The sequence below is a fragment of the Panthera tigris genome, chromosome F2, assembly GCF_018350195.1.
Source record: "Panthera tigris isolate Pti1 chromosome F2, P.tigris_Pti1_mat1.1, whole genome shotgun sequence".
NCBI classification, from domain to species: domain Eukaryota; kingdom Metazoa; phylum Chordata; class Mammalia; order Carnivora; family Felidae; genus Panthera; species Panthera tigris.
In genome coordinates, this window is record NC_056676.1 from 66,843,014 (window position 1) to 66,856,923 (window position 13,910).

Genomic DNA, 13,910 nt, shown 5'->3' on the forward strand with positions numbered 1-13,910 from the left:
GGTTCATTTAGTTAAGGTTTGCGGGTCACTGAAAGTCTGAGTTGCCCTCTTCTTGGTAAGGGAGAGGGAGGCACCTTTACAAATAGAAATTTATGTCCTGCCTTTTAGGCGAACGGGGGCAGTGAGGAGGGCGGGCAGGGATCTTAAAAAAAAAAATTAAGCTTCTGCTGTTTCTCTGCTAACTTCAGCTCAAAATTACCTTTGTGTCAAAGTGGCATGTTTTGGGGTGGCACATTCTGATCCCCTACAAAAACATAAGTGTGGCTTCTTCCCTGAGAAGGAAAGAAGGGACTGCCTGAGTGTGCGGACGTCAAAGGCCAGAAACACAGACAGAGCCCTGGGTTCCCGCCCTTAAATCACAAGTGGCCCTTGACATTCGCAAAGTGCGGCCGATGGGTGTCCTCAGTTCTGTCCAGTCGGGTAGAAGACACGGAAGGTGATGCGCAAGAGAGGAGAGGGATGCTTTCCTTGGCAGCGCCTACCACCCCCAGCTCATTGCCACGTCGCACGGCCGCAGCACAGAGCGCGCTCAGCGACGCTCCAGCAGGACCCCGGGCGGCCTTGCTGAGATTTTCCCTGGAAAATGCCATCCTCAGACCGGCCTCCGGGCGGGGTGGGGTAGGTCCGGCGGGCGGCGCCCTCTGCTCTCCTCCTCCCAAACAGCTCCGAACCACGTTTATGGGACGTTTAATGGGTTAGAACGAAGCGGCTAATAATTCCGCCCACGGAAGCAGGGAGTCCCTCGCAGAACCGACGCGGCCACCGCCTCCCGTGACGAAGCCACTCAGGCAGGAGGGCGCGGCTGCCGGAGAGCGCCTGCGCCGCCCGGTGGCGCCAAAGCCGCGAAGGTGGGCGGAAACCATGGCAACGCGGCGAGACGTTCGCTACGCCGCGCGTGATGACGGTGTGGGGAGCGCCCCTAACGCCGGATTATGACGCAGTCGGCGGCGCGGGCCCTGCGGTCTCGCGTGACCGCGGACGCAGCCTCCTGGCCTCCAAACAGCAGCAACGGCAGAGGCAGGCGGGCGAGGTCAAGATGGTGGCTCCGCGGGCGGGGGAGGCGTTGGAGGGAGGAGGAGCCAGACCTTAGCCGGCCGGAAACACAGACACCCAGAGGCCTCCCGGGAGCCTCCGCCGCCTGCTCCAGCTCGAGAGACGCGAGCGGGCGGCGGGGCAGGCGGTGAGACAGACCGGAGAGGAGGGAGGGCGGGGGCGGAGTCTCCCGCCTTAGCCCCCGCCCCTGGCCGTGCTCCCGGGCCCTGCCCCGCGCGGCCCTGCCCGGCTCGCCCAGCCCCGGTGTGGCAGCGGCTCATGGCGGCGGTGGGGCCCCCGCAGCAGCAGGTGCGGATGGCCCATCAGCAGGTCTGGGCGGCGCTCGAGGTGGCGCTCCGGGTGCCCTGCCTCTACATCATCGACGCCATCTTCAACTCCTACTACGATTCCAGCCAAAGCCGGTTCTGCATCGGGCTCCAGATCTTCCTCCGGCTTCTTGGTAAGCGGAACCGGGTAGCTTGCGTCCCAGGACGGCTGTGCGGGCCGAGACGTGCTGCAGGGAGCGGGCACCCGCGCGCAGTCAGTGGGTAGTGTGTGTCTGTGTGTTTGAGAACCAGTTTCTTTCCCAACAGAGGCATCTTTGCAGGCTGGGAGAGGGGAGGAGATGACACTTGTCTCAGAGTTGACAGCGGAGCAGTCCTCGTCAAGGGTCAGCCCTCCGTTCATTTTTGCACCCGAGGGTGGGGAGAAAGCATGGATGTGTGAGCATGCGGCTCTTTGCCTGCTGTTTCTCTTGGGGAATGAGTGCTGGCTTGCCGCGTCTCCTGCGACAGCCTTGGAAAAACGGCAACTCTGCCCCATCTCGCCGTGTGTGACCTTGGGCTTGTAGTGCCAAGGCCCGGGCCTCAGTTTCCCCCTCTCCAAAATACAGAGCACTCGTATGTTGTCACTTCTGTATCCCCGGGCCCACATGATCATGAAGTGTCTGCGGGAAATGACACCCAAACGAAGGAGACAGGGTTTCGAATGTCAAACCTTGAAACGATTACCAAAAATGCTCATGAAGACAGCGATACTTGTAACGAGTCTTAGCATTTTCCATGAATAGAGAAGGTATTGAAAATCGTTATAAAAATGGCTAGAAAGTGAGGAGACTTTTCCGAGACTCCTGGAAATCACTGCCTTTGTTGTAAATGAATGGAGTGTTAACAATATCCTGTTTCATCCCCCGTCTTTACTTGCATTACCAGTGTGAGAAGCATTTATGCATAACATTTTTTTTAAAGCAGCTGAAACTTGGCAAATTTTGTTGATGAGGTAATTCTTGTGATCAGTTTTCAGTAGGCTTGCGATTTTGAAGTGTTGCTGATGAAGGGTTGATGATGAGGTCCTTATTATGGAGGCTTTCTGAATTAGGAACCATCTGTTGCTTGTTTATTCCTCCAAAGGGGGGGGAAGTGGTGTTGAGTTTTATTATTGGCAATAACATTTTACATTTGTTTGGTGCTTTATTTTTGTAAAGCATTTTCACTGTTTTTATCTAACCTAAACTTTACACATCCCTCAGAGGTGGATGGTGCTAATCGCATTTTTTAAATGAGGTAACTGAGGGCCATAGAGACTAAGTGTTTTTGATTTTGATACATAGCAGTAAGTGGTTGCCAGAGCTTGGGCTGAAAAATCTTCTGACATCCAGGGTGGTTCACTTTTCTCCTCTATACAGCTGCTATCCAGATACAGAATGGTATAGTAGTGATCATATGTTAGATCTAAAACTAGCAGATGGGACAGTGATGCTCTTTAGCACAAGACTTCTCAGTAACCCACCAGCTACTTGATCCCAGTCATTGCTACTTACCATTACAAAAGTGTAATGCCCTCATTATATGTGGCAAAAAGGGAGCTGTGTGATTTCACAGTGTATATAATATGGAATCCTCATGTTCTACACCTGAAACTAATGTGTTATATGTCAGTTATACCTCAGCTTCAAAAAGAGCATTGAGTGGTTTTAATGGTTTATGCTCAACATATTTTGCTTCATTTTGGTACTCGTAGATAAAAGTGATTTCAGTTAAAGTGAAATTCGTAAGGGGGGCCTGTTGGGATGGCATTTTATTTCTGCCAGTTAGAAGCCATTCATCAAGATCATAGATTAATAGGCTCTTACTTAACTCAGTATAGTTACTGAGGGGTTCCAGCTGAGCCTGATCAACTACCAGCCCTCTTTCCCTGCCATACCCACCCACATTAGTTAGGGATATGCATGCGGGCAAGATCTGTGCCGTTTTTTGGCATCAAGAGACTGAGAAGTGAGAAGAATTACCATTTTTGTTCCTCAACCCCATAGGATGAGAGAGAGCTTGCTAGAGAGAGAACAGAAGCTAACAGACTTCCAAGGAGCTTTATCAATTTTGGGATAACCCAAGTGCTGCTTTGGAAACTCACCGAATATAACTACAGGGATGACTTTCGTCACTTCTGTTTTAAGAGGAGGTCATGGTGGAGCAAAAAAAAAAAAAAAAAAAGGCCACAAGAACCAAAAAACAAAACAGCTGTGTTTGAGGGGATTCATGTATTCTTTGGCAAATGGTGTAGCCACTGCCTTGAATGTTCTTTTGACCTGCAACTTCGTAACCTTTTGAGAAGCCCTTTGAGACCAGGTGCTTAAATGCAGTGCTCTTGAGAGTTGAGCTTTAGGCTAAGGAGCTTTAAGGAAAAGGGAGTATTTTCCTTAATTAAATCATGTGTAGTTTAAGAACCCTGAACAGTAATTTTGGTATTTTCTTTGTAACCCATGCGTATTTTTATGGTAAATCATGGAAGCTGTATTTGGCAAGTTAAAGAATGTGACCTCAGGCAAGTGATTTAACTGCGCTGTGCCTCCCATTTCTTAACGTTTTTATTTTTATTTTTATTTATTTTTATTTTTGGGACAAAGAGAGACAGAGCACGAACGGGGGAGGGGCAGAGAGAGAGGGAGACACAGAATCGGAAACAGGCTCCAGGCTCCGAGCCATCAGCCCAGAGCCTGACGCGGGGCTCGAACTCACGGACCGCGAGATCGTGACCTGGCTGAAGGCGGACGCTTAACCGACTGCGCCACCCAGGCGCCCCTCTTAACGTTTTTAAAGATGGGCAGTGATGGTCTGTCTCAGGATGTTAAGGATGGTGAGTTAGGATGTAAGCTCGTAGAACAGTACCTGGACCTAGGAAAGGCTATCTAAGTGTTAGCTATTAATAAGCTTGATAGCTTTAAAAAAAAAAAAAATAATGCTTCAGTTAAGACCATACTGTTAGATATTTTGGTCTTTTGAAGGCCTCAGTGAAATTTTGGTGCTTTGTACCCACAATTTTTTGTTCACACTTTGTAAGAAATACAACATATTTTCCACATCTATCACCTGGACTGCTACTTACGTTATACCAGTGTAATTTGCTAATTTTTCATACTTGTGAGAATGATAAAATTCTTTTTTTTAAAAAATGTTTGTTTGTTTATTTATTTTTTAGAGAGAGAGAATCCTCAAGCAGGCTCAGCACTGTCAGCGCAGAGCCCAACATGGGGCTCCATCTCACAAACTGTGAGATCATGACCTGAGCTGAAATCAAAAGTCGGACGCTTAACCGACTGAACCACTCAGGCACCCCAGAATGATAAAATTCTTAAAAACTGGTTTTGTTGCTAAAGATTTACCCTGAATGAAAACAAATGTCTTCAATTTTTGAGGCCCATTCAATGAGGCAGCTTATGTTGTTACTGAAAGTGACAGATTTGTGTGTAAAAGCTACCAGAGGATAGTTGAAATTAATTGTTCTATCTCGTTGTTTCTTTTTTTTTAATAATCATTGACCTCTCAATACTGTCTGTAAATCTCAAAACTTGTCAAATCTCATCTTTTTCTTTAAAATGGAATTGTAAACATGGAAATCTATTCTCTAGGAAGCATTACCAATTTTATATCTGGTCTCTGAAAAATTGACTCCTCTCCTACAAACAGGTACCACCACTGCACTTGCATTTGGTATCCAACTAATACAAGAATTTCAGCAGATTAGAATATAAAGCATCTCATTTTGGAGATGCAAAAAATACGAATCACAGCATATGGAGTATTTAAGAATATTAAGCTATTCTTAGGAGGTGTCAAATGCTAAATGAAATGCAACCCAGTGCGGCATAATGCTGAATTAGCAAATCTAAATCCAAGGCAGAAAACGCAAGCAGACGAGTTTGATAGTATTACTCATGTAATGATAATTCATTGAAGTAGAAAGGCCTTTCTAAACACAAGGAAACCCGGAAGTTACAAGGAAAAAATGGATAAATTTGAGTGCATAAAAATGGAAGACTTTTTTTGTGACAAAACTCTTTTTTAAAAAATTCTTAAAAATGACAAACTGAGGGGAAAGTATTCACACTGTATAAGATTGAATAAAAGTTTTACTTTTAAGAAAAGACTTACTTAAAGAGAAACTTAAACTCCCAGAGAAGAATGGGCCCAAGATAAAGTAGTTTCCAATAAATGCAATGCAGATGGTCAGGAAGCAAAAACAAAAAACAAAAACTCAGCCTCATTTACAGTTAAAGAAATGCAGGCAACAAGATTTCAGTTACCAGACTGGTGAAGAGTTCAGCATTCAAATAAAAGTTAGACTACATACAAAGTTCAAATAAAGTTACACAGTTTTGGTATGCTGTCACTTCTGTGTAAAGCCATTTGGTTCTCTCTTGAAATCCATCATCCGTCATTTGACTCAACAATTCCAATTCTAAGAATTTGACCTAATGATATAATTGTACTTGTGCAAGACTATGGGAAAGGATTTTCATGGCAGCATTGTTGGTAATAACAAATTGTTGATCTAAATATCTATTAGATATCTAACTTAGGTAATCTAAATATCTAAAAGGAATCTGTTCTTTATATTAGGTTTAGACATAAAATGAAGTTTTTGAAAAGAATGAGATAGGTATTTTTGGTGGTATAGAAAGAACTCAGAAAACCTTTGAAGTGAAAAAACAGTGAAGCAATAGTGCTTTTGACACCATAGGGATAGACTGGGGATTTTCAACAGCAACCCTATTGATGTTTTGGACTGGATAATTCTTGGGGGGGGGGGGACATTGGGGAGGGTTGCTGTTCTGTGAATTATAGGATTTTCAGCAGCATCCTTGTCCTGTTCCCATCACATACCCATTAGCATCCCTCTTCCTCCTTTTGTGACTGCTAAAAATGTCTCTAGACATTTAGATATTACCAAATGCTGGGTGTGGGTGTGGGGAAGTGGGGTTGGGGCAAAATCTGATCCTAGCTGAGAATCACTGAGATAGATAAATAGACCAGTAGCACAGAATAGAAACCCCAGAAACAGAGCATCCATGTATATAGAGAAACTTGATGTGTTTCAGAGGTAGAATTGAAGTACGTACATTGAGGTAAATACAGACTATTCAGGTAGTGGTCATTTAGTTACATGGAAAAAATTACCCTGGGTCCATACCTCACATCAATATATAAATAGTTTTAGGTGGATTAATACCTCAATGTGAAAAGCAAAACTTTAAAAATTTGTAGAAGAAAATATAGGAGAATATAGAGTTTTTTTAACCTTCGAGTAAGGGAGAAATTCTTTAAAAATGTATGAAAGTAAATGTATAAATAAAGATTGGTAAATCCAACAATATTAAAATTAAAAACCTCTATCAATCAAAAGGCAGCAGCAGAAATGTGAAAAGATCAGCCACATACCTGCAGAAGATATTTGCATTACAGATAACTGATAAAGAATTTGTAGCCAGAATATTTTTAAATGTCTACAATTCAAGGAGGAAAAACCGCTCCATAGATAAATGGTCAAAAGATAAATTGGCAATTCACAGAGAAAGAAACATGGGCAATAAATCGGAAGATGCCCTCTTTGATAAGTAATCAGAAATGCAATTTTTAAAAAAGATAATAAAAACTCCACTATTAGAATGACATCCTCTTTGGATAAGAAGCAAAAAGAATGAGTTCGTGAATGTGTGTTTGCTTATGCAAAACTTTGTTTACTCTTCATTTTATACCCATACCTTTTGACTTTAAAAAAATTATATTCACATTTCTTTTTAATAAAAACGTTAAAAATCTTAGTTTAGAAGCAAAAATTTAGTTTTCTTATTAATAAAAGACTTAGAATACCCTTTTAAACCCCAAATGAGAATTCTGTAGAAATACTTTCTTTATGCTCTCGTTTATTTATCAAGTATACCTACAGATTAACATTTCAAGATATTTTATTTACTTGGTCTACATTTTATTGCTTGGGACTCTCTTTGGATTACGGTAATCATAACATTTCTGTGTTGTTCATTCTTTACTTTGTTAGGCATTTAAATGTTTTTCCATAGTTTTCTTTAGATTGTGTTTAAAAGATATTTAAAGATATCTGGAGAGTTATAAATGTTATGTCTTATTTCCTTCCAGTTTTTAGTCCTCAGTTTCTAGACAGGGTTAAAGGTATGAATGGACTTTACACATAAAGGGGTTAAACGCTTTGTTGTGCGCCATGCATGACAGTGTTTGTTTTGTTTGCTTATTTTGGTAACCAAGTTGAAAAGGCCCTGAACTCTTTCATGAATAGAGTTTGTGTGTATCTTCCAAGCTCCTGAATTGATTTTGATACTTGGCTCTTTTCCTACTGTGAGAACTTCGGTGGAACTCTAATCACTGGGTACTGAGATCCCTGATCTCCAGTCTCCAAGGTGATTTTTCTTCATAAAGTAGCATTTCTATATAGTCTTGATTGCTTCTTCAGGTTACTCTTAAATCCTAATGAGAAATCTACCCCTGCGCTTAATTTTCTTAGGCCTTCAGGATAAATACCGAGAGTTTTATGTCTGAAGTTGTAAAAATGCAACAAACTTTGGTATTATTTCAATGTTAAAAGGCCATAAGAGGGAATGTTCCTTGAGAGGCTTGTTACTTGGCACGTGGGCTTTTTCTGTGAGATGAGAGCTGATTTTTCCTACATTCCATACATAGGAACATGAGCATAAAAGAAAACTGTAGGAACCTTACATGCAAACTTTGGGTGGGAATTAAAATAATTTTAAACTATTCTGGAAATGTTTTGTCATTATTGTATCCTGGAGTATAATTTTAATCACGAAAAGTAACAGTTTCTTACTGTTACTTGCTGGGGCGCATCCAGACCTGGAGTATAGTCTCGCTACGTTGGCCATCATCTCCCCCTTTTTTCCTTTGATACATTTGCATGAAGCAAAATAGCACTTTTTCTACAGAAATATTTGTAAAAATCCAGTCATTCCTTCATTTGTGTATAAAAATAAGCTTTAAGGAAAAGAGCTGTTAGAATAAAAAGGACTGGTTTATCAATTACAACAGAGTTCATGGTTATTCACAGGTAAAGATTAATTTACCATTTTGTGGATAGCAAGTTGACAAAAATTATTTATAGTCCCTGTTTGGCTTTCTCCATTTTAAGTGGCATAAAATAGGACTGAAGTTATTTGGGTTTTATTTTGACTTATTTTAGGAGATTAGGTTAAGTTTTGTCTCAGGAAAAATACCTTTTTTTTTTTTTTTCACATAGAAAAAGTAAGATTACACATAGTGGGTGAGTAAATTCTGTTTCCTGTACCGTACATGAAAAAAGTTTCTAATCCAACCCCCCCAAAAACCCATTTTCTAGTGAAAGGGCCTGTTCCCACCTGTCAGCTCTTTGGGAGATTATCAGTGACCACTTGCTCCAGGAATTAGGTGGTTCTTGTGCAGACATGTATGTGTCTTTCAGGTGATTGTGCCCTTTTCTCCTTTTCACGAATAATCTGACATGTGGGCACAGGATAAATTTTAAGTTCATAGGCAAAGCCATCATTGAGAACTAGCCCTTGCTTTTTTACATGCAATAGACTGTAAAATGCCTCCATTGTAATATGCAGTGTCTTTCTTGATTACGTGTTGAAATAAGGTGGGTAGATGATGTTTTTGGCATTTGCCACTTTTTCTGTACTCCAAGCTCTGGTTTCTCAGTTTTGTCTTACCTTTCCATAGGTTTCAGTTTCCAGGTGGGCTGTATTTTGCGCTTGCCTTTACAAATACAATCTAGAACGCAGCGGAAATATTTCCCCAATGTGACTTCAATGAACAATGAAATAATTGTATTTATTTTCTGCAGAATATTTTAGGATCCATAGATGTGCAAGGTAGGAACCTTGCTTGCTCTCAAGAATACATTGTATAGCAGGGTAGATGACCTACTCAGATAACTACAAACTACAACATCAGGTAGTATATGAGTATTGGGCGTTTCCCCAAGTTCTGTGGGTAAGTTGAAAGATCAGTCACTACCAGAGAAAATGGGTCGATTGGATGGGTAGGATTCAAACAGTCAGGGATTTGGGAAGCCCATCATACCAAGCAAAGAGAAGAATGTAAACATAGCTGCAGTTGTGCCAGAGAAAGGGGTATGTTTGAGAAAGAAGTCTGGAGTGGTGGTCTGTGTGTGTTGGGAGGAGCGCTGCTCTAAAGCACGTTGGATCCTTGGATGTTTGGACAAGGAATGTAGATCTCACTTGATAGTAATTTCAAGAGCCACTGCTTTGGAGCATAGAAATGAAGAAAGGCAGTTTGGTGATGGACTGGATAGATTTGGACAAGAGCTTTTAGGCACCAGCTAACAGGTTGGTGTCGCTGAGTAAAGGGACATAATAGGTGTTAGCAGAATTGGCAAATAACTGTCAAAGTTGGAGGATGTGGGGCTAGAGGCGCCATTAAGAGAATAATGGTACGTGTAACTGAAATCGGAAATTGCAAGAACTATTTGAAGTGAGTTAGGTTTTAGAAATTTTGAGTGTTTCAGTTGTAAGGTAGAGGTGGAACTAGGTGAATATTTGGATATTGTTTCCATCGTTGAAACCTTGGGCAATAATGTTTATTGTGATCTCACTTAAATTTGTCAGAGTTGGGGTGCCTGGGTGGCTCAGTCTGTTGAGCGTGTAACTTTGGCTCAGGTCATGACCTCACTGCTCCTGAGTTCGAGCCCCACATCGGGCTCTGTGCTGACAGCTCGGAGCCTGAAGCCTGCTTCAGATTCTGTCTCCGTCTCTCTGCCCCTCCCCTGCTCATGCTCTGTCTCTCTCAAATATAAAAAAAATAAAAACATTAAAAAAATTTAAAAAAACTTGTCAGAGCACAAATAAAGATGATCCTGGATGCATGTCACACTGTACATTGGTTACGTACAGAGTGTGGGGGGAGGGCTTTATTACCATTTTGAAAAAATGTTTGAGAGTGAGCACGAGCAAGGGGAGGGACAGAGAGAGAATCCCGAGAAAATCTGTATACTGATAGTGCAGAGCCTGATGTGGGGCTCAATCTCATGAACCATGAAAACATGACCTGAGCTGAAGTCAACAGTTGGATGCTCAACCAACTGAGCCACCCAGGCGCCCCTTATTACCAGTTTTTAAAACATGTTTTGGTTTTCTAAATGTTACTTCTGTAATTTAGAGAATAAAAAGGGTTGACTATTTGTAGTAAAAGATACAGTAATTACAGGAAAAAAGAGAACTTTGGAGGATGTTTCTGAAATCTGCAGGAAAGTATGTAGAAAAAAAAAAACCCCTGATTTTGGACCCATGGGAGAATGCAGATTTAAGGAGCAGGAAAAATAAAAGACAGCAGGAGTTCACTGTTTGAGGAAAAGGAGGCCTTAGGTGTAAGTATAAAAGTTAAACTTGATTTCCTAAATGTGACTTTTAAGAAAAAGGAATCTAAGGTTTAATAGGCAAATATTTGGATTTTGATTATTTTTAATTCTTAATGTTTTTTTAAAGTAATGGAATTGTTTTAAATATTTTTAGTGATTATGAAATTATAAAGGATATGTTCTTTCAAGATTTTAAAACATTAAAATGTATGTATCGCTACAAACTGATCTTGAAGATAATTTTGGGGTCTGGACATACAGTACTACTGGAATTACTTTGGGAATTAGAACATAAAGGAGTAAGATTTTTTAAAATATCGTTTGGTCTGTTCTGTTGAACTCTGACTTTACAAAACCTTTGTTGGCCTTTAAACCTAAATTGTCTTGAGGCTTAGTTAAGTTCGTAACTTTGAAAATATTCATATTTCCTGAGTAAGGGGAGAATGGCATAATTATTAGCAGAAAAACATTCTTAAAAATGTTGTGTTCAAATGACCTGTTCTTTTTTTCTTTTTTTCTCCCGTTTAGGTATATTTGCATCCAGTATTGTTCTGATCTTGTCACAACGATCACTTTTCAAGTTTTACATGTACAGTTCGGCCTTTCTATTAGCTGCAACTTCAGTGTTGGTAAATTATTATGCTTCTTTGCACATCGACTTCTATGGTGCCTACAACACGTCAGCTTTTGGAATTGAGCTGCTTCCTCGCAAAGGGCCCTCACTGTGGATGGCACTCATCGTTCTCCAGCTGACCTTGGGAATTGGATATATTACACTACTGCAGATCCATTCCGTCTATTCACAATTAATCATTTTGGATCTCTTAGTTCCTGTAATAGGCCTGATCACAGAGCTGCCGTTACACATCCGAGAGACTTTAGTTTTTACTTCTTCCTTGATTCTCACGTTAAACACGGTGCTTGTCTTGGTGGTGAAACTTAAGTGGTTTTATTATTCTACACGATACGTTTATCTTTTAGTGAGGCACATGTATCGAATTTATGGCTTACAGTTATTAATGGAGGACACATGGAAGAGGATTCGTTTTCCAGATATACTGAGAGTCTTCTGGCTAACAAGAATCACAGCTCAGGCTACGGTGTTGATGTACATCTTAGGGATGGCAAATGAAACTGATTCCTTCTTCATTTCTTGGGACGATTTCTGGGACCTCATCTGCAGTCTTATAATTAGTGGATGTGATTCTACACTAACTGTACTGGGCATGAGTGCTGTGATTTCCTCGATAGCCCATTACTTGGGCCTTGGAATATTGGCTTTCATTGGATCCACCGAAGAGGATGACAGGCGACTTGGCTTCGTAGCACCGGTTTTATTTTTTATTTTGGCTCTTCAGACTGGTTTAAGTGGGCTGAGACCAGAAGAGAGACTTATTCGCTTAAGTAGAAACATGTGCCTTTTATTAACTGCAGTCCTGCATTTCATCCATGGGATGACAGACCCTGTATTAATGTCTCTCAGTGCCTCTCACGTGTCATCTTTTCGTAGACATTTTCCCGTGCTCTTTGTCTCAGCTTGCCTGTTTATTCTTCCCGTTTTACTCAGTTACGTGCTTTGGCATCACTATGCGCTCAATACGTGGTTGTTTGCAGTTACAGCCTTTTGTGTGGAACTCTGCTTAAAAGTAATTGTTTCTCTCACTGTTTATACATTATTCATGATTGACGGCTACTATAATGTCCTTTGGGAAAAGCTTGATGATTATGTCTACTATGTTCGTTCCACAGGCAATATTATTGAATTTATATTTGGAGTAGTAATGTTTGGAAATGGGGCTTACACTATGATGTTTGAGTCAGGAAGTAAAATTCGGGCTTGTATGATGTGTCTACATGCATATTTTAACATCTACTTACAAGCGAAAAATGGCTGGAAGACATTCATGAATCGTAGGACTGCTGTTAAGAAAATTAATTCACTTCCTGAAATGAAAGGGAGCCGCTTACAAGAGATAGACGATGTATGTGCAATCTGCTATCATGAGTTTACGACATCTGCTCGCATCACGCCATGTAATCATTATTTCCATGCACTTTGCCTTCGGAAATGGCTGTACATTCAAGATACTTGTCCAATGTGCCATCAAAAAGTGTACATCGAAGATGACATCAAGGATAACTCAAATGTCTCTAACAACAATGGATTTATTGCACCGAATGAAAATCCAGAGGAAGCTATAAGGGAAGCTGCTGCTGAATCTGACAGGGAATTGAACGAAGATGACAGTACAGATTGCGATGATGATGTTCAAAGAGAAAGAAATGGAGTGATTCAGCAACACACAGGCCCTGCGGCTGAAGAATTTATTAATGATGATACTGACTGATTAAAATAGCATTTGCTAATCATTGAGGTATTTGTTTAAAATTCAGTTCATCCAAAATGGAGTAATATGCTTCACTTCAGTGTGTAACCAAGCACAAAAACAGTATCCATGTTGAATCTGTGAATGGTTTTCCGTTTACTGTGATGTGCTACTGTAAATATACCTCTTTAATTACTTCTGGTCTCTTTGGTGACCTATTTAAATTTGTGTACATTGTTGTACATAGAATAAAATGTTTTCACGTTTTTATGACAAAATTTGAACAACTAGCTTTTTAATAGATGTAATGATAATACAGTGCATCAACTGTGCCAAAGATTCCTCAATGAAAGCATATGAAAGTATCTAACCGTGGACCTTAGTTTTTCTTTAAAATGGATGGGAGGAATGAAAATGCAAATCAGAGGAAACCACATTACGTGAAAGAAATAAAATAATTTGGATCAGAGGATAAAAGCTATACCTAGGGTATTTTAAAACAAAGGCAAAACAGGCTGCCGGAAGAGACTTTCTTGAAATTTGAGAGCAGCCCCTTGTGGAGCTGGGGTGGAAAGTCATGATTCAGAGATTGTGTAAGAGTTGAGAAACAGGCTTATCTCAACTAAACTTTGGGATATAAAGCAGAATGTGCTACTTGTTTAATTTTGATGTAAAAAAACAAAACAAAACAAAAACCCAGTATGCTTATTGGCCATTCTGTGTTTGCAGCGTTGACATAAAACCGTCCTTTCAGACTTTGGAAGAGATTACAAAATGAAATATTTGGGAGTTTTCATTGATGTAAACTAAGACATTAATTGACATTAAAAATTTTTTGATCTGACTTTATGGATTAAAAATGAGGGGGATGGT

At 40.7% G+C, this 13,910-nt stretch overlaps 1 protein-coding gene across 1 annotated transcript; it reads left to right on the forward strand.

The window, feature by feature from the left end:
• Positions 1–924: 924 nt before the first annotated feature.
• RNF139 (ring finger protein 139) lies at positions 925–13,881 on the forward strand. The gene is made up of 2 exons (XM_007076845.2): positions 925–1,492; positions 11,239–13,881. The coding sequence occupies exons 1-2, from the start codon at positions 1,312–1,314 to the stop codon at positions 13,056–13,058; spliced, it is 2,001 nt and encodes a 666-aa protein (XP_007076907.2). The 5' UTR covers positions 925–1,311; the 3' UTR covers positions 13,059–13,881.
• Positions 13,882–13,910: the final 29 nt, after the last annotated feature.